At 51.8% G+C, this 27,483-nt stretch overlaps 1 protein-coding gene and 2 long non-coding RNA genes across 5 annotated transcripts in view; 1 reads left to right on the top strand and 2 right to left on the bottom strand.

Annotated features, from left to right (window-relative positions):
- RNF220 (ring finger protein 220) overlaps window positions 1-27,483 on the top strand; it is a 278,685-nt gene that overhangs the window by 231,879 nt on the left and 19,323 nt on the right. For 2 of the 3 annotated variants that reach the window (XM_061412145.1, XM_061412144.1), the window contains exons 3-5: window positions 9,555-9,687; window positions 18,951-18,996; window positions 22,501-22,602. In XM_061412145.1, the coding sequence (XP_061268129.1) occupies window positions 9,555-9,687; window positions 18,951-18,996; window positions 22,501-22,602 (281 nt within the window). Of the gene's footprint in view, window positions 1-9,554; window positions 9,688-16,291; window positions 16,417-18,950; window positions 18,997-22,500; window positions 22,603-27,483 lie in introns of those variants that run through there. The other variant, XM_061412146.1, reaches the window with a different exon arrangement.
- On the bottom strand, window positions 11,767-16,201 carry LOC133244678 (uncharacterized). The gene is made up of 2 exons (XR_009735472.1): window positions 13,358-16,201; window positions 11,767-12,083 (listed from the first exon to the last, which is right to left on the bottom strand). It is a non-coding gene; the product is annotated as an uncharacterized LOC133244678 (long non-coding RNA).
- LOC133244677 (uncharacterized) lies at window positions 21,904-27,462 on the bottom strand. Its single transcript, XR_009735471.1, has 2 exons — window positions 26,877-27,462; window positions 21,904-22,723 (listed from the first exon to the last, which is right to left on the bottom strand). It is a non-coding gene; the product is annotated as an uncharacterized LOC133244677 (long non-coding RNA).

Here is a 27,483-nt window from a genome sequence, read left to right as displayed (position 1 = left end):
GTCGTGTCCAACTCTTTGTAGCCCTCCAGGTTCCTCTGTCCATGGGATTCTCCAAGCAAGAATACTGAAGTGGGTTGCCATTCCCTTCTCCAGGGGATCTTCTGGGACTATAGCAATAAACAAGTTATTCCCTGCCCACAAGAAATTTACAGTCTAAAGAGAATGACAGACACATGATAGGCAACTGTAACACTGTGACCAGAGGTAGCACAGGAAACTGTGGGAACACAGAGGAGGCACCTAGTGCAGTCTGGAGGAGTCAGGAAAAGCTCCCTGGAAGAAAGAATTCAGAGTCTTAAAGGATGAGCAAGAGTTAGCCAGTCCATGCAAATGGTCCCTGCCATACCCTTTTTGGTTGCATGGCAAGCCCAAAGCAGAGACAAATAGGCCTCTTTGCTTCCAAGTGACTCTGGAACTGCTAAAAAATATCACCAGACTACCAGCCACTGCCCTGGGGTCTGGGCAGGAGGGTGCAGAGCTGTTTTCAGGGCCATCCCTGGGCACTGGCAGATAAGGATGGGCCATAGCTAAATATATGTCTCTCCTCTGCCCGCCCCACCCCCACCCCCTCGACCAGGGATGCCTATTAATCCTGACAAATGATGACTTACGAACATGTAATGCAAACTGATTCATCATACATTCAAATCCGCCGCCCCGCCCCAGCGGGAGGCCCCAGCCAGACAAGTGTATTACACGGATAATGTATTTGACGTATTAATAAAACCAGCCGCATTGCTCTGGCGCGGGGACTGGGGAATGCCAATATACGATGACAGATCACATATTGATGAAATCCAGATGTTTGGAATCATAGTCTTGGGGCCTTGTTCATATTGACTGAAGGTAAAAAATGCCGTCTGTCAGCAGGTTAACTCTTCCTGTCCCACACTCACAGAGGCACCAATCACGGTTTTCTGGAGAGAAGAGGAGGAGGAGGCAGATGAGTGAGAGGGGAGAGTGGCTTGGCTGGATGAGGTGGGGTAGATGGTTGTACTGTGGACTTGATAGGTGGAAGGGACACTTTGCATGCCTTGTGTTCTTAACCTCTCAGCAGCATGCGACCCTATGGACCATGCTCCCCACTCACCCTTCCCTTCTTGCCTTTGATGACATCACCTTGTTTTCATCCTCCTCTTGGTTGTTTTTAGTCTTCAGTGACTAAAACTTCCTCCACCTGTTGGAATTCCTCAGCCTCTTCTTACTGTGCCCTCTCGCCCTAGGTGATCTCACCTACTCTTAAAACTTGTTGAGTATTTACCATGTGCAAGACATTGTTGAAGGCACAGAGGATGCAGTGCTGGTGAATTTCAGTCCTTATCTACATGTCAGTATTTCCAGTTCTATCCTTCTAGCTCTGGCTCACATATAGTGCCTACTGAGCATTTTCACGGAGTATGTCTTAACCATTCCTCAAACTAAGTTCATCTAAAATAGAGCTCATCATTTTCTTCCTTATCAAGCCTACTGCCCTTCCTCCTGTTCTACAAGTCAGTGAATGGTCTACCACCTAGCAGCTGTTCAAGTCAGACAGCTTGGAGCCACCCTTGATGCCTCTCTGTCCTTGAACCCCCATGTCCAGTCCACCTGCTTCTGTTCATCTCATTGTCATCCATATCATCTCGCTAGAGCAGGTCACCATCATGTCTCACCTCAGTTAGTGAGATAACCCCCTAGATGATCTTCCTGCACTTGCTCTTATCCCCTTAGACCTTTCTCTGATTTGCAGTTAGAATGATCTTTTTAAGATGAAAGTCTGAGATGTCACTCCCCTACTTAAAACTCTTCAATGACTTCTCACTGTATGTTAAAAAAATAATAATAAGCCAAAATCCTTAATATAGTGGAAAGTGCTCTGGAATCTGGCCTCTCTATCATCAGCTCTCAGTCCTCTGCCCCTCGCTCTCTGCTCCAGCCACATTGAACCCTTTTCAGTTCTTCACTTAGGCTTCATCTCTGTACCTTCAAACATGCTGTTTTCTATGTACTATAGAACACTACTCCTCCACTATCATTGCTTGAACTGGTTCCCACTCATCCTTCAAGGCTTTGCTTAAAAATCACTTCTTTTACCTCCCAGGAAAGATAGTCTACTCCCATAGTTCCATGTTCTTCCCTTGTTCTAAGACCATGCTGGGGATATTTGTTGAATGTCTCTATCCACAATTAGTGACTAACCTCCCTGAGGGCAGAGAGTGTGTGTTCATTATTGCATGGCATCCATACTGTAGCAGACGCATCTTGGTACTCGTTGACATTTGTCAATGATTATTGAATCATTACCTAGGTGATAGGCTAGGTATGTAGGTAGCCAGGTATTGTGCAGTGGTTAAGAGCACTGGCTTTGGAGTCAGACAGATCTAGATTTAAATCTTTGCTCTGACCCTTCCAGCTCTGTCATTTCATTGTTCTGAGCTCCATTTTCCTCATCAATATGATACAAATAGATTATACCTACCTCACAAGACTGTTGTGAAGATTAAATGAAATAAAATATATGCAGCATTAACCTGTAGCCTAACATATAGTACTGCTGCTGCTAAGTCACTTCAGTCGTGTCCGACTCTGTGCGACCCCATAGACGGCAGCCCACCAGGCTCCCCCATCCCTGGGATTCTCCAGGCAAGAACACTGGAATGGGTTGCCATTTCCTTCTCCAATGCATGAAAGTGAAAAGTGAAAGGGAAGTCGCTCAGTCATGTCCGACTCTTAGCGACCCCATGGACTGCAGCCTACCAGGCTCCTCCATCCATGGGATTTTCCAGGCAAGAGTACTGGAGTGGGATGCCACTGCCTTCTCCGAACATATAGTAACCTTCCATAAACAGTTATTATTATTAGTGGGCAGATAATGGATAAATGGATGAATGGTTATATTGACAAACAAACAAGTAAATAGAATGTGGGTATGGATGGCTATGAAGAAGTAGCTCCATGGAAGCTGAAAGGCCCAAGGTGCCTACTGAGTGGTATACAATCTTGATCATAGCAGGGAAGAAGGCTGAATACAGAGCAAGGCCAATCTGGTGTCAGGATGGGGTAGATACAGACACAAACAGCAAAACTGTGCCAGCTTCTTACTAGAGATAATGGTGACTCATCTCTTGCACACAGCCCTGATTTAACTAGAACCTCATGAAGGTGCTGAGTAAGTTATTATTATCCTTGTTTCAAGAAGAATCTCAAACTCAGAAGTGTTAAGTGATTTGCCCAAGGTCTCACAGCTAGTAAGAGGCAATCCTGCTCAAAGACTCTTGGTCTTTGGAAAGTGGAGTGGAAGCTCTTCTACTGGGACTGCAAGAGGGGAAGGGCAGGTCACACATGTGTGTATATACAAACACACGTGTATACACACACGTACTCTTTTTATTATTTATTTATTTGGCTGTGTCGTGTCTTAGTTGTGGTACACACTGATCCTTTGCAGCGTGTGGGTTCTGTAGTTGTGGCTGGCGGGCTTCATTGCACCAAGGTATGTGGGATCTTAGTTCCCCCACCAGGGATCGAACCCACGTGCCCTGCATTGGAAGGCACATTCCTAACCACTGGACTACCGGGGAAGCCCCACATAGGTACTCCTGAAAGTTTCAGCCTCTATTGCCATATATCATTAGAGTTAGCCTCCCCTTCATTTTAACCCTCCCCATTCTTAAATCAGACACCAGGCAGTCAAACTCTGCGTTTTGTGGTCTGTGGAGAAAAGATGAGGAGGTTGGGGTTTGCTCTTTAAACAAGCAGAGAGGGAAGAATGGAACCCACAGGCAACAGAACTGGGACAAAACCAAACGGGCCAAGCTGGAGAGGCAATTGCAGGGTAGGGAGTTGCAGGGCCGGAAGCGGGTTAGTGATCGAAGAAGGGTGGGCTTTCTCTTTGAATGAGACCTGCACCAGGCCTCACCATGGATGATGGGAAAGATGGCAGAGAAGTAGCAGCCCAGCCCCTGAGCTGCCTGCTCCCAGTGGCCCGCAGTTCCCAACAGAGGGGGGCAGCAGAGGGCTGATCTGGGACCCCAGGTACCTGAGGCCTTGATCCAAGGCTTGAGGCCTGGACTGGCAGCGGCCTGGCCCAGGCCAGGGAAAAACTACTCGTCTGGCGGGCTGCTCCTCAGCAGGCCTGTCCCTACTCACAACCGCAGGCAGTCACTTTCTGGTGGAGCCTGGCTGTTTTCTGGTGGGGAGGTACCCCAGAAATGGGAAGGGACCCTCTGGAGGTCCCATCCCTAGGGCGCCTCCAGGCAGGGCCTGTCTTAGCCCTGACTTTCTGCTTCCTGAGCCTGCGGTGCCTTGTATGAGACTGTGGTAGGCCCAGGCCCCTCTGCCGCCCTTTCTCCTCTTACTGGGGGGATACCTGTGGCAGGCGGAGAAGTGGAGGTGGCAGGCACGGCGGAGGCTGCGGTGGCGGAGGCTGCGGCGGCGGCGCCGGCGGTGGCGATGGGGTGTAGGGAGGTAGGTGCCGTAATGAATGTGGACGGGAGGCGGAATGAGCGATCCATCTTTGCATGGGAGGGGAGGGGGCCGCGCGCCTCCCCCTCGACACACTCACACACTCAATCAGGCGCTGTCAGACCTCCGGCCGCCTGGCATTTTGGTGAAGAATCTCTCAGCTAAAAATTGTTGTCAGTCCCATTTCCTCGTTATCAGTGCAAGGGCTGAGGCAGCGCCCGGGGATTAGCAGAAGCGGCGAGCGCCCGCACCGCCATCCACTGCCGATAACACCCGGCCTCCCGCCTCACCTCCCCCATTCATCATCTTTAGCACTGACAGCCCATCCCAGTCCCTGTCCCCAGCCCCTCATGCTGCCCACGTCTCCCCAGGATGCTGCTCAGCCTGGCTCCTGACCTCCCTGGGGAGCTAGGCTTCCTGAAGAGGGAATGGGATTCAACCTAGCGCGTCTGACCTGGACCCACCTGTGGCAGAGAGCTTTGGTGGGCTCAGGGGTAGGGGGGCACCAGCTGGAGTGAAGAATGCTCAAGGAGAAGATGCTTTCTGACAGCCTGCCCCTGCTGGGCTGGTCTGCCTACCTGCGATGCTGGCAGCGGTGTTGGAGAAGGCATTCCTGCATCAGACGGGCAGTTGGACTAAGGATTTCTGGAGGCCTCTCCAGTCTGAGACGGACTTCCCATATTCTGGGAATTGTGGAAGGAGAGCCCGAGGATGCCTCGGAAGAGTAGGGGGTTGAAGAGTGCCTTCCCACCCCCAAAGGCCCACAGCCTCCTCCTCTGGGCCATCCCCAGCGGTTTTATGGCCCGTTTTATGGCCACTGTAATGGCCCAGGTCAAAAGCTTCAGGGAGCTGTATTCTGGGAATTATGCAAACGAGGAGCAGGCCCAGGGCCAGAGTATGGATTTTGTCATTAAACCTGGGCAGGCCATGTCGTTAGTGCAGTAAAACCCACGTCATGACCACAGGTCTCAATATAAAATTATAGGGAACACAGTGGGGGAGGGAAAGCAGGGGGCCCATGGCCATGCTGGCACCTTCCATGCTGGCACCCCCTGAGAACATGGGGATGTGATGCAGGCTGGAGGCTGCAGGGTGCCTACGCTGATCCCTGTGACTGCTCTTCCTGAAGTTGGGAGCCAGGAAGAGGACCCATTGTCCCAACAGGGAAACTGAGGCCAAGCTCGGAAAAGTAGAAGATCCCTGTGGCAGGAAAGCAGATGAACTGAGCACAGGTATATGGGAATGCTGATGCCTGCTTCCAGGTGCAGAGGGAGGAACTGGGGCTCTGGCAGCCCTAAGAACCATACCTGGTACCCCAGGCAGAGGGGGCTGAAACCCTGATATCTCTACCTCAGCTCTGATCTCATGCCCTAGATCCTAACCTTTCTCTATTCTTGTCTCTCACCATTTCCCCCTTCTGTCCCAGCCCCTACCTCAATGCTTGATTTCAACAGCCTTGTCAATTGTCCCTTAGTCACCCTCCATGCCTGCCAGCAAGCGTTACCACCCTCCTCTGGCCCCTTCCTGCTCCCGCCCATCACCACCACCACAAGCACCCATTCCTGCCTCCCTCAGCCCTGACTAAGGCTGCACAGACTGGAGTCACTGACTTTCTTTTCCAGTTTTCTCGCTGGTTTGTGATCTTCTTGAGGCCAAGACTGTGTTTTCTTTATCTCTGAGCCCATTTCTCCTAGAATAATACATGACATAGAATAATTGTTTGATAAATATTTGATGAATGAATAAATAAATGAAGCAATGAGATCATGAGCCAAGTACAGGGGTCCCTGCCCAGTTCTGAGCCTCAGTTTCCCCATCTGTAAAATAAAGATAATGGCTTGCAGAATTTCTAGGGTCTCACTCACCTCTGAGATTCTCTGGCTGAATAGAATGAGTCTAGAATCCTCACCTCCCCACTCCTAGACCAGGGCCACATCTGCCTCTTTTACTCAGAGCTGCCTTTTAGCTGTTCCCTGAATATCTGGGGCACAGCTACCAGGGCATATGATCAGCAGACCCCTTCCCCCCTAGAGACCTAGCCACACTGACTAGAGCCACCCCTACCCGACCCTGCCACACACAAAGCCTCCAGAGCAGACATCCCAGTTCTGCAAAGGTCATCTGGCTTCTGGGACAAGCAGCTCTTCATTTCTACCTCTCCTCCTTCCCTTCGTCTTCTCCACTATTTTGTTTCATCACTGAGAATCTAATCTATGCCAAGTCTTTTTTCAATTGTCTATAGATTAAAAGGTGACTAAGAATGGTCCTGGAGAAGGCAATGGCACCCCACTCCAGTACTCTTGCCTGGAAAATCCCATGGACGGAGGAGCCTGGTGGGCTGTAGTCCATGGGGTCGCGAAGAGTGGGACACAACTGAGCAACTTCACTTTCACTTTTCACTTTCATGCATTGGAGAAGGATATGGAAACCCACTCCAGTGTTCTTGCCTGGAGAATCCCAGGGATGGGGGAGCCTGGTGGGCTGCCGTCTATGGGGTCTCACAGAGTCGGACATGACTGAGGCGACTTAGCAGCAGCAAGAATGGTCCTGCCCACAAGAAGCTCACAACTCATTCATTCATTCATCCCTTTGCTCCCATTCTCTGCCTGGAATTCTTCTTAGGCACATGTTAAATTTTGTTTCTTTGGTGAAGCCTTCTCTTTTTCCACTCCTCCAAACACATATCTGGGATGAATCACTCCCTCCTCTGAACTCTCAGTTGATCTAGTCTGGGCATCCAGGAGAGCTATAATCTTGTGTCAAAGGGAGATAGGTTCTTGTGTTCAGCCTGAATAGGGAACTCCCTCAGACATAGGGTTGCTAGACCTAGCAAATAAAAATATAAGACATTCAGGTAAATTTGAATTCTAGAAAAACAATGAATAACTTTTAACATAAGTATATCCTGTGCCAATAGTTGAGACATACTAAAGTGAAAGTCGCTCAGTCGTGTCCAACTCTTTGTGACCCCATGGACTATAAAGTCCTGAATTCTCCAGGCCAGAATACTGGACTGGGTAGCCTTTCCCTTCTCCAGGGGATCTTCCTAACCCAGGGATCAAACCCAGGCCTCCTGCATTGCAGGTGGATTCTTTACCAGCTAAACCACAAGGGAAGCCCAAGAATACTGGAGTGGGTAGCTTATCCCTTTTCCAGCATCCCAACCCAGGAATCAAACTGGGGTCTCCTGCATTGCAGGTGGATTCTTTACCAACAAGCTATCAGGGAAGCTACAAGATGCCCAGTTGAATTTCTCATAAACAATTAATATTATTTTTAGTCTAAGTTTCCCCCTTTTGCCATGGAAAACTTACACTAAAAATAATATTGTTTATGTGAAATTCAGCTGGGCATTTTGTATTTAATCTGGCAACCCTACCCAGTTAACCATCTTAGTCATCACTGGCGTGGACTTTATCTCTCTAAAAGCTGATTCTGACCCTCTCCAAGCATCAGAAGAGAGAAGAAGCAGGGAGAAAGATCTGACCTTAAGCTAAAGAAGCCTTCCTTCCTACAATCAGAGTTTACATGGATAGTCAGGGATGTTTCTGGATGAATAGAGCTCCTCAACCCCATGCCTATAAGCAAAGGCTAGGGGAGCACTGGCTGGGCAGAGTGGCAAGGGTGGGAGTTTAGGAATCCCGAGAAGTGCACTAGGCAAACTTCAGGCCCCTTCCTACACAGTGAGCTCTGGTTACCATCAGGGACAGAGTTTAGGCTCCCAGGGGCCCCCCAAGTCAGCATAGCCAGTGCTAGACCCATGTGTGCTTGTGTATTGGGGGCACACAATTTGAAGGGCATTTTGGAAGGGAAGAGCTCAGAATCTGTTAGACTCACAGCAGCCAGTGAGGTTATCCGAGTGAGGAGTGAGACCTGAACTGGGAGAATGTAGATTCCAGGAATACTGAAGTAGAACAGACAGGACTTGGTGGTTAAATGAATGTGGGAGGGGGAGTAAAGCAAGGAAGGGGCCGAGGGCAAAGTGAAGGTTGCTGGCTTGAGTGACCAAGTGAACGCAGGTGTCTTTCACTGAGAAGAGCACTGGGTCTTTGCTGTCGCACGTGGACTTTCTCTTGCGGCGAGCAGGGGCTACTCTAGTTGTGCACAGGCTTCGCATTGTGGTGGCTTCTCTTGTTGCTCACCTGGGCTCTAGGGCACATGGGCTCAGTAGTTGTGGTGCACAGGCTTGGCTGCTCGCCAGCATATGGGATCTTTCCAGACCAGGGATCAAACCTGTGTCCCCTGCCTTGGCAGGTGGATTCTTAACCACTGGACCATCAATGAAGTCCAAGTACTCAATTCTAGATGGTTGAGTTTGAGATTCTTGTAGGACATTCAGGCATTGATGTCCATTAAGTGTTTGGCTATCAGGGTCTGGAGAACATGGGAGGGATCAGGGGCAGAGAAACGGATGTCGGCAGGGCACAGGTGGGAGTCAGAGCCAATAAGAATACACAATATGGTCCCACAGGCAGAGAGAGAAGAGGAGAGGCCATGGAAAGGAGCATGGGGAAAAGAGAGGGGCTGGGAGAGAATGCTACCCTGGCAGTCACCCTGGTCCTTTTCAGTCTTTCCCACTCGACTGTGAGTACCTCAGGGCAGGGACTAGATCTGGTTATATTCTGTGTCCCCACTGCTGTGCACTAGGCCTGGCTCAGCACAGACATCAGACAATGTTTGTTGAATGACTGCAGGAACGATCCCTTTTCTCCCTCTTTTCTTCCTTCTCCTGCTTTGGAAAGTGTGAAAGCAGCAAGGAAAGGAGTGACAGAGGAGGCCCTGGATATTCCGGGTGACGCTGTGATTAAACCAAGACCTGCTTCACTAACGTGTGAAATGAAGTGATCAAGGTTTGATTGCACAGAGCATTGATTGCGTCCTGATAGATTTCCGAGAAGGGCAGCTGGCTGAGGAGGTGCTGTGCACGGCCACAGCCTCTGGAGCTGCAAAGCGGAATAATGTTCATGGGCTCTGAGACCCTCAGGCTCACCCTTCCTCCAGGCCAAGAAGCCCTAGGAGGCAGCAGAGCTTGGGGTGGAGGATTGGGACGTGGCGTTTCTCTCCACGTATAGCCCAGCTTATATGTCTGTCTCTTCTTCTTCCCTCACCAGGTAAGAAAAAGGCAGCAGCACTGTTTGACAGCCAGGCCCCTATTTGCCCCATCTGTCAGGTCCTGCTGAGGCCCAGCGAGCTACAGGAGCATATGGAGCAAGAACTAGAGCAGCTGGCCCAGCTGCCCACCAGGTAAGCCACCTGCCAGAGGCCTCCACTCAGGGTTCTGGCCACCAGGTCCCAGCCTCTCACAGGCGGCAAGACCCTGCTGCCATTCTCCACCTGGCTTTCAATCCTCAGCTCCTCCGGCTGAATGGTGCTGCCTTTCTCTTCTTACTCTGTTTCCAGAGATATGAGGAGAGTGAGCTTTAAGTCTCAAAAAAGCACAAGAAAGGGGAGGAGCCTCAGAGCAGGGTGATGGAAGCAGGGACTGGGACTGGCAGCTTCCCGAGAAGTGCAGCCTGGGGTTGCCATCCACCTCCCCTATGAATCTCAAGGTGTGAAAGGTGACAACCTTGAGAACGTGCTCAGGCGTGTCTCCCTTGCTCCACCCCATCATCTTTGTCCCTGCCTGAAGGACTGGGTGGAGCCTCCTCCCAGAAGAGCCAAGGTTGTCAAAAGGAGCAGAGAAACAAATTACCCCAAAGCTTAGGGGTTTAAAGCAACCATTTCATGATGCTCATGGACTCTGTGGGGGTCAGGAATTCAGACAGAACACAGAGGGGGTGGCTTGTGTCTGTTTCACCCTGTCTGGGGCCCCAGCTGGGAAGGCTTGTTGGCTGGGAGCTGGGATCACCTGGCTCCTTCATTCACATGTCTGGTGGTTGATGTTGGCTGTCAGCAGGGACCTCAGCTGGGGCTGTAACCAAAGCACCTACACATGGCTGCTCCTTGTGGCCTGTGAGCAGGATAGCTCACAGTGTGGCAGCTGAAAGCATGAAAGCAAAATGTTCCAGCCAATGAGATCGAAGCTGGATCCCCTTTTATTAACCTAACCTCAGAAATCACTTAACCTCACTTCTGCTATACTCTCTTGGCAGTATTAACCTACCCAGATTTTAGGGACGGGAACATGTACCCCACCTTTTGATGGAGAAGGGGCAAGCTCCTCTTATAGAAGAGCATGTGGGCTCTAGCCACTCTGGGAAATAGTCAGCCACTGGGAATAGCCTGCCCCACGATTCCCAGTCCAAAAACCTGGATCAGTTCCAGTCAGCAGACTTGACTGATCCTCCTTCCTCTACCTTCTCACCTAATCCCCCATGCAGGGTGCAGGGACCCAGAGGTGAACCAGAAATCGTCCCATGTAAGTTGGTGTAGCCACTATGGAGAACAGTATGGAAATTCCTCAGAAAACTAAAAATAGGATTACCATATGATCTAGCAATGCCACTCTTGGGCATATACCCAGACAAAACTATAATTCAAAAAGGTACATGCACCCCTAGGTTCATGGCACCGCTATTCACAATAGGCAAACCATGGAAGCAACCTAAACGTCCAGCGAGAGATGAATAGATAAAGAAGAGGCGGTGCATATACACAATGGAATGCTGCTGAGTCATAAAAAGGAACAAAATAATGCCATTTGCAGCAATACAGAGGCTCCCAGAGATTATCATACTAAGTGAAGTTAGAAAGAGAAAGACAAATACCATATGATGTCCCTTATATGTGGAATCTAAAATATGGAACAAATGAACTTATCCACAAAACAGACACAGACGCACAGACAGAGAGAGCAGGTGTGTGGTTGCCAAGGGGGAGGGAGGGAAAGGGACGGACCTGGGATTTGGGGTTGGCAGATGCAAACGATTACATTTAGAATGGCTGAACAACAAGGTCCTACTGTGTAGCACAGGAAACTATATTCAATCTCCTGGAGTAAATCACAATGGAAAAGAATATTAAAAAAGAATGTGTGTGTGTGTGTGTATATAACTGAGCCACTGTGCTGTGCAGCAGACTATATTGTGTACAGTGTGTATGGGCACAACATTGCAAATCAACTATACTTCAATTTAAAAAAAAGAAAGAAAGAAATGGTCCCACCCTCAGGAGCTCATAATAGGAGTAAGGAGAGCCAGGCATTAGCAACCTTGAGGGACGGAGACTGCTCTGTGGGATAGACAGGAGCTGTGGGAGAAACAAGACGGTACTGAACCCAGCACAGAGCAGAGAAGGCCTCCTGAGGGAGCTGAGGCCTGGGCTGAATTGAAGACCAAAACACTACTTATCTATTGCTGTGTTACAAATTCTCCCCAAACGTCATGGCTTAAAAACAGCAAAACTTAATATTTCGCAGTTTCTGGGGGTCATCAATTCAGACACAGCTTAGTTGGGTAGTTGTGAGGGGTTGTGGCTTTTGGCTCAGGCTCTCAGGAGACTGCAGCCAGGATGTCAGCCAAGGCTGCAGTCGTCTGAAGGTTCCACTGGAGCTGCAGGACCCCTTCCCAGGATGGTTCGCTCACACAGCTGTTGGCAGGAGGCCTCAGTTCCTCGACGTGCAGGTCTCTCCATAGGGTTGCTACAGTTTCCCTGAGACATGGCGGTTGACTTCCCACAGAGGAAGTGATCCAAGAGAGAGGCTAGAGAGGAAGCCACAATGCCTTTTATGATCTAGTCTGGGAAGTCATACACTATGGCTTCTAATATATTTTATTCTACTCACTAGAAGCAGGTCAGGAAGTCCAGCCCACACTCCACAGAGGAGAATTAAACACTGTAAGTTCTACCTCTTGAAGGGAAGTAAGGTGAAAGCTGCTCAGTCGTGTCCGACTCTTTGAGACCCCACAGACTATACAGTCCATGGGATTCTCCAGGCCAGAACACTGGAGTGGGTAGCATTCCCTTCTCCAGGGGATCTTCCCAACCCAGGGATAGAACCCAGATCTCCCTCGTTGCTAGCAGATTCTTTACCAGCTGAGCTACCAGGGAAGCCTTGAAGGGGAGAGTACCAAAGAATTTGTGGGAATACTGAAAACTACCACAGAAGACTGTACTAATGATGATAATAATAGTCTTGTTGAATGCTGTGTGCCAAGAACTTTATACTAATTTATTCAGTCTTCACAACAACCACTGGTGTGTGTGTGCGCGTGTGTGCGCGCGCACTAAATTCCTTCAGTCCTGTCTGACTTTTTGTGACCCCATGGACTGTAGCCCACCAGGTTCCTCTGTCCATGGAATTTTCCCAGGCAGGAATACTGGAGCAGATTGCCATTTCCTACTCCGGGGGATCTTCCCAACCCAGGGATCGAACCTGCCTCTCTTGAGTCTTCTGCATGGAGCAGGCAGATTCTTTACTGCACAACCTGGGAAGGGCTACCACTGCGGGGGAGGGGGGGGTAATAATTATTAACTCCATTTTACAGACGAGGAAACTGAGATATAGAGGGGTTAAGTGACTTCTCTAAGGTTGCACAGCCTGTAAAGTGGTAAAGATAAGGGGTCAAAACCAAGCAATCTGACTCGAGAGCCCACACTTTTAACCACTCCCCTTCCCCTCAACAACACACACACCCAGGACTAGCCTAGAACAGAGAGGGGAAGCAACATCCTTCTGCATTTTAGTTCCACACCTTGGCTATGCAGGAGTGCTTCTGGGTGGAGGACTTCCCAACAGAAATTGAGAACAGAGGCAGAGATGAAGGGACACCCGCCCCGCCCCGCGCAAGGGTCTGGAGAGTGGGGGCCCGAGCTCTTTCTGCCTCCTCACTGGGGGCCACACCACAGCCTAGCCCCTGTGGCCCCATCCACGCACTGCCCAGGGCATCCACTTGTGCCCACATAAGTGTTCCACCCGCTCCCGTGACCCTCCGGCAATCCCTCCTGCCCCACAGCCTCTCAGAGGGTCCCCTACTTTCACATCTTTGGCTCCGGTCCATTTCTCCGCTCCCCGCCCCCCAGCCTTCACGGGTGCCCCAGCCCTCACCGTTAGCTCACGCGTCCCCCACTTCTGTGCCCTTCGTGCCCAGGCCCAGCCCAGCACCCCCTAACTCCTGGTACGTTTCCCCCCTCCTCAACCCGGTGTCTGACAGCCGGACAGCGGGATCTGCACAGCAAGTGAAATTCCCGTCGGATCGATAAAGCCGAAGCGCTGGCGGCGACGGGTCGATGGTTTTATCTGTCTCGGCCCCGCCGCGCCCGGCGCGCTGACAGTCCGACCGGCCGGCAAAGGCGTTCAAGGGCAGCCGCGCCCGCCGCCCCCTCCCCTCGCCTATACGCCCCCCCTCCCTGCGGCCGCTGCGCCCACCGGACTGCAGGCTGGACCTCCCCGCCGCCGCCCTCGTGATTTATCTGGATTTTTAATTGGAAAAAATTTGCGAATTAATTGATTTCAGGAACTTGCCAATTAACATTGTAATTGGGTGCGTGATAAATTCCCAAGGAGCGTGTCAGCTCCCTCCGGGCTGAGGGCCGTGGCGCCCGGGTGGGCGGGGAGGGCCCCCAGCCTTGGCTGCCCTTGCCCCGCCCCTGCCCGCTCTCCGGGAGACCGGAGGGGAGGAGAGGAGGTTGGGAGGGCTCCCAGACCCCCTCCCTCCTCTTCCCCACCTCAGTTCCGACCTGACAGGGGCCTTTGACCAGGTTATTTCACAGACAGGGAAACCGAGTCCTGCAGGAGGGCAGAGCCTGTGCGTGCATCGCTCAGAGTGTTCTGGGCAGAACCCAGGTGAGGGCGTCCCCAGCCACTGTGGCCTCCCCACCTCTCTAGTCCGCCCCTCTGTCCTCTTCTTGGCTTCTGTCCTTTCTTTCCTCTCCTCTCCTCTCCAGCTGTCCCTTCCCCCTCTCACCCTCCCTTTGCCCCCACCCCCACCCCCTTCCCTCAGCCTGGCCAGCTCCTGAGTCTGGATGCTGCTGCCAGGGTGCTCTTCCTTCCATCGCCCTCCCACAGGGTCAGTCCCAGAGGCGTTCCTCTGGGTGGGCCTGGTTTGCGCTCTCTGCCCCCTTCTGCCCAACAGCACAGAGCATGCCCCCCACATAGCACGCTGCTATTTTTAGACACACCTAAGGGCTCACACTGGTTGGGCTTCCCTGGTGGCTCAGCTGGTAGAGAGTCCGCCTGCAGTGCTGGAGACATGGGTTCAATCCCTGGGTTGGGAAGATCCCCTGGAGAAGGGAACAGCTACCCAGTCCAGTATTCTGGCCTGGAGAATTCCATGGTCTGTATAGTTCATGGGGTCACAAAGAGTCAGACATGACTGAATGTCCCAAACTAGGGCTGGCTGGTTTTCACAGACACCAACACAAATGTATGTAGACAACATACAGTCACACACCCTCCCTCATTCCAACACAGATACATGTGCTCACACCTACCCCCTCAAAGAACCACTTCCCATGGATGCTCACCCCCACAGGCACACAGGCAGATAGACCCAGGAAGAAGAGTCAGAACTTCTGCTGGCAAAGCACTCACACTTCTCAAAACACTTGTACATTCGAGATCAGAGGCAATGCCCCCACACACTCCCTCACCTCATCCTCTCTTTACCCCTTTCAGTCCTGCACAGGCATTCCAACTGACCCCAGGATTCAGCTAGCTGGACCAAGAACAGCAAAGTTAGATTGGGGACAGATAGTGGAGAGCCTTCAGTGCTGGAGGGTCACCTTAGAGTGGGGGAATTAGAATATCTGTGAGCTGGAGAAGCTTAATCAGAGAGCTGAGCTGTAGGAGAATCGCTCTGGAGGTGGCATGGAGCAGAATTTGGGGGTAGAAGCAAGGAAGCAAGTGAGGAAGTTAGGCAGGGTCCAGGGGACAGATGATGAGGCTCACCTAGGACAATGGCAGTGGCAGTGGGAACAGAGAAGAAAGAATGGTGAGAGACTGGTGGGGGACTAAGCAAGAGAACTTAGCTGATTACTTGTGGGGCACTTACTGACTTCGCTTTCTGACTTGACTCACAGGAACGGTGTCAATAGTAGAGAAGCAGGTATCTGAGGGAAGGAGGAGACTGTAGACAGAGCTCTGGGTGCCCTGAGCTTTCTCTGGGATGGTGATAGTGTGGACATGGACAGACAGACAGACTGGCAGGACGGTGTCAATAGTAGAGAAGCAGGTATCTGAGGGAAGGAGGAGACAGTAGACAGAGCTCTGGGTGCCCTGAGCTTTCTCTGGGATGGTCATAGTGTGGACGTGGACAGTCAGACAGACTGGCAGGAACATAGATGGGAGCTGGAGATTGATGGGCAGGTTGGACAGTGGTCCCCAAACTTCTCTGTGGCCCTCAGACAGGAGTTTCTACCCAGAAATAGGAAAGAAGCTTGGACTCTCAGAAATCACACAGAACTGAAACTGAGGCTTGGCTTAGAGGGCCCTGAGCTCAGAGACCTTTTTCTGGAGGCTTCCTCAGCCACTCTGAGATCTGGTTTAGTCAGTGTTTTAAAGGGCCTGGAAGGAGCCAGAGGGAGGCTGGGTGACTCTAGAGGAGAGGCGGGGTGTGGAGATGGCAGTGCCCCCACCCCCACTTAAGCCTTATTTAAGGCCGGCCTCGGTGTTTGGTTGGGTAATGAACTAGATAAACAATTCCCCAAATAGATTAAAACGAAGTGTAACTTACAAAGGCGGCTGGTGATGATGGTTTATTCCCGGGCAGCACACCATTTCTTTATTTCCAAGGATAATTCAGTGTAAATCACCTTAATTAAAAGTGTCAGCCCAGCCCATGAATATTGTACTTAGGAACGCGTTTCCTGGGTCCCAGTTATAATTTAAAACCCATGGATCACTAGGCAGCGAGTGACTGAGAAGGGAGGAAATCGTTGGGGGCGGGCTGTGGAAACTGGGAGGGACGAAGGCAGAGCCGAGTGGATGGGCTGGGCGGGAGCCTGGCTGCCAGCGGCTCGGGGCTCAGAGTTCTCCTCTCCAAGGTGGGCCCCTCGCCAGACTCCTCTCTCTGGGGGAAGCAAGCACACTTGGAGGTAATCAGGTTGTTGGAGGAAAGGTAGGGAGGGCGGGGGGAGGGGGGTGCTTGCTCTGGGAGAGGGAAGGAGTCTGACCAGTCCAACTGGAGGGAAGGTGAAGAGGATTGCAGGAAAAGATCCAGAGGACTGGCCAAGGGAGAGGCTGGACATCCTGGCCCTGAATGTCTTCATGTCTGTTCACCGGCAGAGTAAACGAAAGCTCAGAGTCAGCAGGGCCCTCCCCAAAGTGGAGAGAGTAAAAGAACTCAGAGCTCAGCCCTCCATCCTGAGTGTCTTTAGGAGGCAGTGGGGCCAACAGAAAAGCAGCACTCTGGACTCTCAGATAGGAACGCAAATCCCAAACCCTGCCTGGGCTGTGTGAGCAGTGAGGTGTCACCCAGCCCACCAGTCAACTCTAAAGTTTTTGTGAAGATCAAAGAGATGACACGCTTGAAGCTCCTAGCCCATGCCTGTCACATGTGGTGGGTGCACAACAATTGTTCAGTCTTGCCTCTTCCATTTCACCCTGATTCTGCTCAGAAAACACTCAGACCTCAGTCCAGGGGCCTGGTGGGAACATTGTCATATAGTAGATGCCTCATTTCTCTCGCTGTAGGTCCAGGAATGGGGCTGGTAGCAGGGCGACAACAGCATTTGTTAGCGGAATGAAGGAAAGATAAAAGTAACAGACTCACATCTAGTTGTTCCTCAATTGCAGCTCAGTTTCCTCTCTGTATCCCTTGTGCCCGGATCAGGAGCAGGAACATGGGGACCACTTATGAACAAAATGCCACTGAACGGAACCCAGTTTGGTGGTCTCTTCCTGTCTGTGATGCCCCCACTGTGTGATCAGACAGGCAGACAGCTGGTTTTTGTTGTTTTTTTTTTAATATTTTGGCCACATCATGTGCCATGCAGGATCTTAGTTCCCTGACCGAAAATCAAACCCACAGCCCCCCCTACCCCCACCACGAGCTATTTTTACACTCACATCTTAGTCTCAGCCTGCTGCCAAGCTACCGGCCCCTTCACTATGACGTACGTGTCTGCTTCTGTGGGTGTGTCCACGTACGGCTGCATTTGTGGCTGCCTGAGTGTTGGGCGTGTGGCAGCACACGTGGGTGTCTGTACCTGTGCATGCTTGTGTGAAGGTGGGCATGTGAGCAGCTCTTCATCCGGGCCTGGGTGACAGTTGTGAATGTCTTTAAGGACACGGCCCTGGGAACATGACTCTGCCTGCGCCTCTGTGTGCATGCCTGAACCTCGGTGTGACCACACGTTGACAGAATTATAGAGACAATGGATATGTGCATATCTGCCTTTACACCAGGGTTTCTCAACCTCAGCACTATTAACATTTGGGCTGGGTAGTTTTTTGTTGTGAGGGGCTATCCAGTACCCTCTAGGATGGTTAATCCCCTGTACCCACTACATGCCAGGAGAAAACTGCCCGCTCCCAGCTATGATGATCAAAAATGTCTCCAAGTGTTGCCAGTTGTCCTCTGGGGGGCAAATGGCCCTGGATGGAGAACCTCTACTTTATCCAGCTCTGCCTATGCCTTTGCTCACATATTAGGTGTGTCATGCCTGTCCTCGTGGGTGTTCCGTGTCCACACAGCCTGCATGCGCCTGGGTGTCTGCCCTGGCTGTGTCTTCTGTGCTGTATGGATCTCTCGGGTGTGCTCTACCTGTACTGCTTGTATGTGCATGGGAACCCTATGGGAATGCGCTGTTTCTGCCTCCTGCCGTGTTCCAGCCGGCGCCTGTGTGTGCGTGTGTTTGTGTGCATGTGCTAGCACGTGCGTGAATGTGTGAGCACAGATGTGGTGAGCATAGAGGGGGCAGCAGGGCGGGAGGGACAGGAACAGGGATATTAATGTTTCTGAAGTGGATCTGATTTGATACGTCTTGTTCCATTGTCAGCATCTGTTTAGCGGGGATTTGTAATACTTTGTGGCTCTGGATCACTCATGCTTAGCGCTGGGATGTGGCCTTGCATACCAATTTTGTTATTAAACACAGTCCTCGCCTCCCCCACAGCCCATCCATCACCTCCCCCACCCCGGCCCCCGCCTGCTCCGAGCCACCCACCATATTTCAGGGCCCAGCTCCCGCCCGCCCGCCGCACCCGATGCCGGAGGGCCTGGGGCTGACAAATTGAATCAGGAGGAGATCATTCCTGGCCTAACGCAGTTTGCAGCATGTTGGAGGGAGAAGTGACAAGAGCCATGGCAGTTCCATCACCCCCCTCCCATAGGAGCTGAGTGCAGGCTGGGGACAGGGGATGGAGGGGAGGGGCAGGACAGGCACAATCCTCAGGGCTGACAGCATGGGTCAGGTGAAGCCCCTTCCCTCAGATCCACAAGACAGCCTGCCACGCCTCGTGTCTGTCCCCCCCGCCTGGGAGCCAACTCTGGCCCCTAACCCCCAATGGAGGCTGAGCCGAGCCAGGCAACGCTGGCTGTCTTCTCCCCCTGGGGTCTTCTTGCTGTTCTCTTGCATGCCCTGGGCAGCAAGTGGAATGGTCACCCTGTCCTCTTCTTTCTTGGCAGCAAGAACTCCCTTCTGAAGGATGCCATGGCTCCAGGCACCCCCAAGGTAGGTGGACAATTGTGTGTTTTTTCCTACCCATCCTAACATAGGCCCACCCAGAACTGGTTCCTGAAAAAAAGGAGCTCCTCTTGGATCCCCAGCTGTCGTCAGGGTTTGATCGTCAGCCTGGGGTCTCGGGCTGCCCTGTGCACTCGAGCACATGCATGCAGTCTGAGTGGGAGCTGGAGTATGCTCATCTGACTCCCTCCTCTTCCAGTCAAGATGGGGTCAAAGCCAAGAATGAACCGGGGGAGTGGGGGACCCAGACACTGTAAGTCTGGAGAGACTCAGAAGGAGGAAGGTGAGCTGCACCAGGTAAAGAAAAATATAGACATGCAGGTCAAGACAGCTGGTACGGGGCCTTACAAAGCCAGCCCATGGGATGAGTGCATGAGCTTTGTCCTGAGGGCAGCAGGGAACCAGAGAGGATGTGGGGCTCATTTGAGACCATCTGACTCTCTGAACAGACACTATGAAAGGGAAGCTTGAAAGCATCAGATGGAGAAAGGAAGAGTGAAGGACAGTGGCTCAAAAGAGGGGTCAGAGGCCTCAGCAGGATGGCATGACTCGAACCGAGAACTCTCATAGGTGGCCACAGAGGGAGACGGTACTGTGTCCTCAAGGGGGATGATGTTTTGAAGGAGTGGGGACCTGGGGAGGAAGACTAAACCCTTACCGAGTGTCCTCTTTCCCCCACCCCTCAGTCAGGTGGCATCCTATCTTAATAAATTCTCACAATGACTTGTAAAGGCAGGAATCCTCAGCCCTTTCTATAGGGAGTGAGGAATGAGTGGATGAAACTTACTTTCTGGCTATGCCACAGGGCTTGTAGGATCTTAGTTCCCCAACCAGGGGATGAACCTGCACCCTTGGCAGTCAAAGTGCAGAGTCCAAACCACTGGTCCACCAGGGAATGCCTCAGAATGGATGAAATCAGTCAGTGAGTGTGTGTGGAGCAATTAGAGCAGAAGCCAAGAACAGAGTCTGGGACTCCTGTGGGGGCGGGGTCAAGAGAAGGCCCCAGAGCCACAGAAGGAGCAGAAGAGGAACAGTGATGAGTAAGGAGGGGCACAGGAGAGCATGGTGTCCTGGGGCCCTAAGGGAAAAAAAATCTCAAACTGTCTGGGGTAGTCACATGTCAAACAGGAGGGCTGGAGAAGGAGGCTGTCGTATTTAGAGGTCTTATAGGCACAGGTGACCTCTGAGAGGGCACTTTTGGGAAAAGGAGCCAGAGTGAAAATATTACTTCCAGGGGGTTGGCCTGTCTCCCCTGCAGGCCTGTCTAAAGGAGTGGACTCCACCTCCATGCACTCAACACAGCAAGGTAGACAGAGGAGGGGCAGGGGGCCTAGCCCAGGTCTGGACAGATGCAGGCCCTGGCCAAGAAACCAAAGCCCTCCCAGCCCTAAAGGTAAAAGATGTGGGGGGAGAAGTCACACTGGCTAAGCCTAGCCCAGCCTGCAGTCTTCAATGGAGACAGGTCACCAGGTCAGGCACAACCACTGACCTGACACCTAAGCGCGGCTGGCAGGGCTAGGGACTTGACCCCAGTGAGGCCTCTGTTCAAAGCACACACACACAGACCACATTCATACTTGGTTCCCCGCATGCACAGATGCACACCCACTCACCTACCCCTAGCCCATCAGAATACTTACACAGGAAATCTTAAACATGTGCGGATTCCTGCAACCACCACCGTCTGGATTATTGATAATCAGATTCGGAGGCAATGGCCACCACTTACTCACTTCTAGATGTAAGTTCATGCCCCCAAAGCTGAGGATTTTAGGGTCTGTCTTGCGCCTTGACCCAGGCTTTAGGGAAGCAGGTCATGGATGGAAGAGGCACGAGGTATAAGGTTCAAGCAAGAGACTGAGAGGACAGGGAGAAGGAGGGAGGGAGGAGGAGGAGAGGGCGAGGGGGCCTCAGACAAGATTGATGGCCTCGTTGCCATTAAGAAAAAAATTAGCCGGTGGCGGCTATCATATTAAAGGGTGAAGAAGCCGTGAATTATTTTCTTAAAGATCTTATCGCTTACAATGATAATTTTACCTTCCAAAAGGCCACTTTTAATGAGGCGAAGAGCCAGGCAAAAAGTCATGATTTAATGCTGGGATTTTTTTTTTCAAAACACATTTTACTGCTTTTTGGTCCATGTTTAAAAAGCGCCAGTGACCTTTTTTTATTCCGTTTGCCCCAGGTGTAATTCTGAGGCCTCTCAGGGCTTCTAACCTAGAGAGAATGAGAGCGAGCACGCGCAAGCAAATGAGCTCAAGCTTTCTCCTGATGGAGGGGCGGGGGCCCCACAATGTCGTCCCTCCTCAGCATCCTCCTTGGGACCAGAGGAGGAGGACATTGCCTGAAAGCCCACCTCTTCTCTGAGCTGGGAGCTGAGGCACTCACTAGGCCTCCCACTGGGCCAGGGTGGGTGAGGAAGGGGCTCCGAGTTGCAGGGAATCCCACCCCAGGCCCTGCCCGGCCTCCTCCCCAATCCAGCTCCTGGGCTGAGGCCGAGTCAGGGAGCCCTGCCAGACCAGCAGCTGCCCCCTCCCCTCCCAGGGCCCTCAGGCGTGAGGATGTGCAGCGTGGCCACCGCATGCGGGTCACATCCTAAGGCTCAGTTGGAGATGAAGGATAAATGGCTGCTCCATCTTTCCCAGATTGCTTTCTTTGGGCTGTCACTGGCGATTTGGCATGGTTTTCTAGGCTGGGGAGGCCTCCGAGGGAATTGTATGCTTCCGGCTCAGAGCTGTGCAGGCTGGAGAAGGTGGAGGGTGGGGGTGCTGCGGGAAGTATGGATTGCTTTCAGGCCTCCAGGCCCCCAGTTTGCAGCTGAACAGGCCTTGGCACAAGCCAGCAAGAGCAGGCTGAATGTGCCATGTGGTATTTAGAACTGTGGAGCTCGCGAAGTTTAAAGCAGACAGTTTATTAATCTAAACTGCGGGCGTATGTAGAAGAGGCCATGCGGGATTGACACGGGGGGGATTACTTTTGCTGTGGTTTTTGCTGGGATCACCGCCACAGCACAGGGAGAAGTGGAGCCAGCGCACATCCCTAGCTGCATGGAGGAAACTCATACATAATATTTAATTTACTTTCTCCATAGCGGGGCTGCCACCAGCCTGTATTAGGGGCAAGCACAGTGGCAGGGATGTGGCTCTACCCCAACCCTTCAGGGTCCCAGAGTCTCTGCTCCCTACGGGAAAACAAAGCCTATATAGCCTCAGCCCCCTGGGAGGCCTGCCCCACAGGGACAGAGATTAGTTGGGGTGGAGGAGACTGGACCCTCTCCAGGGGCTTCCACCCATCCCCAGGATCAAGCCATCCTCTCCCACAACCAGACTCCGGGGCCTGACCACATGCCTTTAGAATCTCAAGTGTAGCCTCCACCCCTCTGCCCTCCTTTTCTTTGCCCCTCTCCTAAAAGCGCCATAGGACCCAACACCCTAGGGGATGGACTGTAGGTCTCACTCAGCCTGAGGCCATGTGTCCTTTTTCTTCTTTCAGTCCCTCTTGTTGTCCGCTTCCATCAAGAGGGAAGGAGAGTCTCCGACGGCATCACCACACTCGTCAGCCACCGACGACCTGCACCACTCAGACAGATACCAGGTGAGCAGGGCAAGCTGGGCACTTGGATGAGTCCGTCAGAGTTAACCCAGTTAACTCCTCCTCTCCCCAGAAGACGGGCGGGGGACTGAACTGTGTTTGGTTCCCGTTGTGTGTAATGACCCTAAGTGAACCAGAAGGCACAGGTGTCATGGAACGTGCCTTACATAGACAGACTTTAGGGAGAGATGCCAAGGTCATCTGGGCCTGGATAGGCTCTTCTGAAGCATCCCAGCCATCTGCCCTCTAGGGTTCAGTGTCATCAAGGACCCAGGGATGTGGCCCAGCATCACCTAAAGACTTCACACTTCAAAAACCAGAATCCCCTGAGCCATCAATTCTGCCAGACCATAGTGTTGGGCATGGTGGGGGTAGAATACTGCCTGTGAGTGCCTTGGGCAAACAGAATAGGAATAACCATACAATCCTCAAGCAGCAAAGCAGGAGGGGATTTAAGGGGAACATTCCAGCTTATCCAGACCTTCTTTGTGGAGGGAAGGAGAAAGGGCTTCCCTAGAAGCTTGTGTCTGAGAAGAGACAGAGCCCCACCTGCAGGAGCCCATCAGAGGGTGTAACACAGAGCCTGCTCCAAGGAACATGTGCCTAAATGGCAGTGGGGCTTCTCAGGGAGCCGTGATGTGACAAGAGAAACGCAGCCCTGACTAATGCAAAGAAACAAGGCGGCAGGGACCTGTCATCTCGAGCAGGGAACCAGGGTCACTGAGGGCACTCAGGAAGCCTTTCCTGGAATTTGAGGTCTTCTCTCTGGGTGCCTCTTCCTCCCCACTGACACAGCCTGGCATCAGGTACAGAGCTTGGTGAGTGAAATACCACGTACAGACTGTATACCAGCTTCCACTGGCACCTCCTCTGTTCGATGCTTCTGTATGCGACTCAAAGTACAGAGCCCAAAGTTTCAGCTCTGGGGAGGGATCCCTACTCTTGTGACCCCTAGTTTAAGAAAGGCAGTCAGTCCTCACCTAGACAATCCTGCTTCGAGATGGAGCAATGACCCAACTTGAGGGAATTCTGGGATAGGGAGATAGGGCTCCATCCCAGAGAATTCCACTCCCAAGGGAAACAGAGCCCTGCTTTGGAGGCTCTTCTGTCTACTTCAGCCACAGCATCAGCCCCACTATTTGCTGAGCCAGGGAGAGTAACCATCAGGCACAGATATGGCATGCTAGACACAGGCTAGGTGTGCTAAGGAATGGCACCAAGGCCTCCAGGGCCATACACATTGATTTAGATTCAACCTGTATTTCCAGCTTCCATTCCTAATACTGCCTTCTATGAACCCTGTGGTCTATGGTCACCAGATTAATGCTAACCACTCTTTGGCTGTGCCACTGCTTTCTTGCGTCTGTGTGTTTTTACACATGCTGTTTTTAATGGGATTATTTTACCCCACCCTATCAAATTCCTATTTATTCTTCAACAAACTGCCCCAATCTCCTCTGCTCTAGGAAGCCTTTCTGGACTAGCATTCTCTTCTCATGACCCCTGTGTGTCCCTGTCATTGCTCTGATCACCCTATACTGTGATCACCCATTTAATGTTTCCGTTATCTGCTGCTGCTACTGCTGCTAAGTTGCTTCAGTCGTGTCTGACTCTGTGCGACCCCACAGACGGCAGCCCACCAGGCTCCCCCGTCCCTGGGATTCTCCAGGCAAGAATACTGGAGTGGGTTGCCAGTTCCTTCTCCAATGCATGAAAGTGAAAAGTCAAAGTGAAGTCGCTCAGTCGTGTCCGACTCTTAGCGACCCCATGGACTGCAGCCCACCAGGCTCCTCCGTCCATGGGATTTTCCAGGCAAGAGTACTGGAGTGGGGTGCCGTTGCTTTCTCCGTTCCGTTATCTACAAGTATATAACAAGCCATCCCCAAATTTAGTGGCTTAAGACAACTTTGATTTCTCATGATTCTGTCGGTTGACTAGACCTTTCCTCATTCATGAAGCTCATTCAGCTGGAGGACTAGCTGGGCTGGAAAGTCCAAAATGGCCTGACCACATGTTGGGAGATCAGGGATGTTGATTTTCTTCCATATGATCTGTCATCCTCCAGTAGGTTAGACTGACTGCCTTACTTGGCAGTCTCAGGGCAGTGTCATGCCAAGAGGGTGAAGGCCAAAGATGCAAGGCCTCTTGAGGCCTAGACTCTAGAACTCACCCACCACTTGGCAGAGCAAGTCACAGGGCTAATACATAATCAAGGCATGAGGAAATGCAGCTTGTGATAGGAGGAACTGTGAAGAGTTGTGAACATACTTTATCTATCATGATAAGACTCACTCTTGCATTAGATTGGGGTGGGGGGGTGCTCTCTAAGGCAAAAACGTCTTATCCTTCTTTACTCCCTGCCTTTACTCAACCATGTATCTAGTACTCATGCTCAGTTCAGTGTCCTTGCCTTCAAGGGGTTAGATTTGCAGATAGATAATTTCTAAGTACTTTAAATGCTATGCGGAGAAGGCAATGGCACCCCACTCCAGTACTCTTGCCTGGAAAATCCCATGGACGGAGGAGCCTGGTAGGCTGCAGTCCATGGGGTCGCTAGGAGTTGGATACGATTGAGCGACTTCACTTTCCCTTTTCACTTTCATGCACTGGAGAAGGAAATGGCAACCCACTCCAGTGTTTTTGCCTGGAGAATCCCAGGGACGGGGGAGCCTAGTGGGCTGCTGTCTACGGGGTCGCACAGAGTCAGACACAACTGAAGCGGCCTAGCAGTTAAATGCTATGATGGGAGTGTAAATAAGTTTCTAGGAGAGCACAGTGGAAAGAGAAAAATCAGAGTAAGATTCACAGAGGAGGTAATGACTGAACAGAATGAGCAGGAGTTCACTTTGGTGGACAAGGAAGAAAAGATATTCCCGACCAAGGCAACACTATGTGCAAAGGACACAGGTGTAACACAGAATGATGTATCTGGGGACCCACCAGCAGCTCAGTTTTGTTAGAATGTAAAACACAAGGAGAACTGGTAGAAGGTGAAGCTCGAATTCCCTGATCTATACACAATGCCTGGCATGTAGTAGTTGCTCAATTATGTTGTTTAAAAAAAATCATCAAACTTGGCTTTGAAATCAGAGGGGACTGGTTTCTGCTTTGGATTCCCATTTACTTAGCCCCTGCTGGGTTACCTAACCCTTTAACCATTATCTCACTTTACCCTCATAGCAACTGTGCAAGCTAGAATTCACTGCCCCAATTTATTGCTAAGGAAACGGGCCTAGAGAGAAGTGACTTTTCTAAACACACATATATGTGAAGAACCAAGTCAGGCTGAGTCTGTCTGGCCCTGAATCCTAGGTTGCTTCCCAGCCCTCCAGTTGGGCTCAGGAACTTCCCTCATAAACATCCTCCTCTCCTTCCTACGGATTTCTTCTGCATGCCAGACCCTGCGCTGGGTGACTGCAAGGAGATGAGCTCCCAGGGAGAAGGGACAGGTCCAAACAATCAAAATATCCAAATTCAAAGTGAAGCCAAGGGACTGTGAAAACTAAAGAAGCAGCAACTAACCCAACATTGGGGGAAATGTGAAGTCTTCCCACCCAGACTCCTGTAGGATGAACAACAGTTAACCAAGCAGGGAATACGGGTGCATGGAGAATAATCTAGCCCAGAGTGCAGAGTATGGAGTGCTCAGAGAGCTACAGGTAGCTCTGCAACGCTGAGTGTCAGGAAGGCCAAAGGAGAGAGCAGGAATGGTAGGAGTCTGGAGAAGCAGGCAGAGGCGATCAGAGATGACCTGTATGCAGATAATCTCAGTGGAGAACCACTGAAAGATTTAAAGGGGAAGAAGGAAAGAGGGTCAATTTTGCATGATAGGAAATCACACTGCATGTAGTGTGAAGGATAGGGTACAGAGAAAAAAGCTGGAGATCAGAAAGCCAGATGGTTGACAGCTGCAAATTTAGAGAGCTCAGTAAGATTATGAACTACAGCAGTAAATCCCAGATAAGGTATAGCGACTGAAGAAACACACAGGGATGTCTTGCCTATGCCAAGTGCTGTGCCGAGCTCTGGGTTCACTCATGACTCACTCGAGGTCCCGTCCCTGGAGTGGTCTGATAAAAATCTGTATAAGCCATACTGAGGGTAGAGATTGAAGTAGAGAGGAAATGATATTTTTCAAACAGGTCTAGAAGGATAAGTAGGAGATACACAGAGGTGGAGATAAGAAGGTTTAAAAGACCTTTAAAGGTAGACTCTCTAAGATGAGAGAAGAATTGAGCGCGAGAAACTGAAGGAGGGTGGGATCAAGGACGACTCACTTTCAAGTTTCTGGTGTGGGCACACCACAGTGGATGGTGGTATCCCGTTAGGAACTGAGAATCCTGGAGAAAAGCACTTATTTGAGGATGCTGGGTTCCAACTCGTGGGTGTGCGTTACCAGTAGCAGCTCCAGGGGTTGTCCAGGAAACAGCTGAAATGTTTGGAATCCTCTAGTGTCCAGACTGCTGGGGGCTGGACAGTTGGGACTTACGGTGGCATGACCTGCGGCGATCAGGAAGTCCTACGCCACCTCCCCAGCAAAGGGGTAGAGGCGCGGGAGGCGGGAGCCGGGCGGGGCTCCGGGACGGAAGAAGCCCCGCGCTAGGAAGGGGCGTGGAGTTGGGTGGGAGGACCTCGCAGCCGCTAAAACCGGGGCGGGTTGGTTTTGGCGGGCGGTGGGAGGAACCCCTGGGCGGCCTCAGCCTGTTGCTGCCCGAGTGCGAGCAGCTGTTTCCTGGTCCTGGTCCGGCAGACCCACCCCTCCACCCGCCACTTCTTGAACTTTCACCCCCGGCGCGCGACGGCGGCGGGTCACATGATCAAGGCCAACATGGCCGCCGCCGCCGCTGGGAGCTGAGGTGCCGCCGCCGCCGGGCAGCCGGGGGG

This window comes from Bos javanicus, chromosome 3 (assembly GCF_032452875.1).
Source record: "Bos javanicus breed banteng chromosome 3, ARS-OSU_banteng_1.0, whole genome shotgun sequence".
Lineage (NCBI taxonomy): Eukaryota > Metazoa > Chordata > Mammalia > Artiodactyla > Bovidae > Bos > Bos javanicus.
This window is presented reverse-complemented; position numbering and strand designations above follow the sequence as displayed.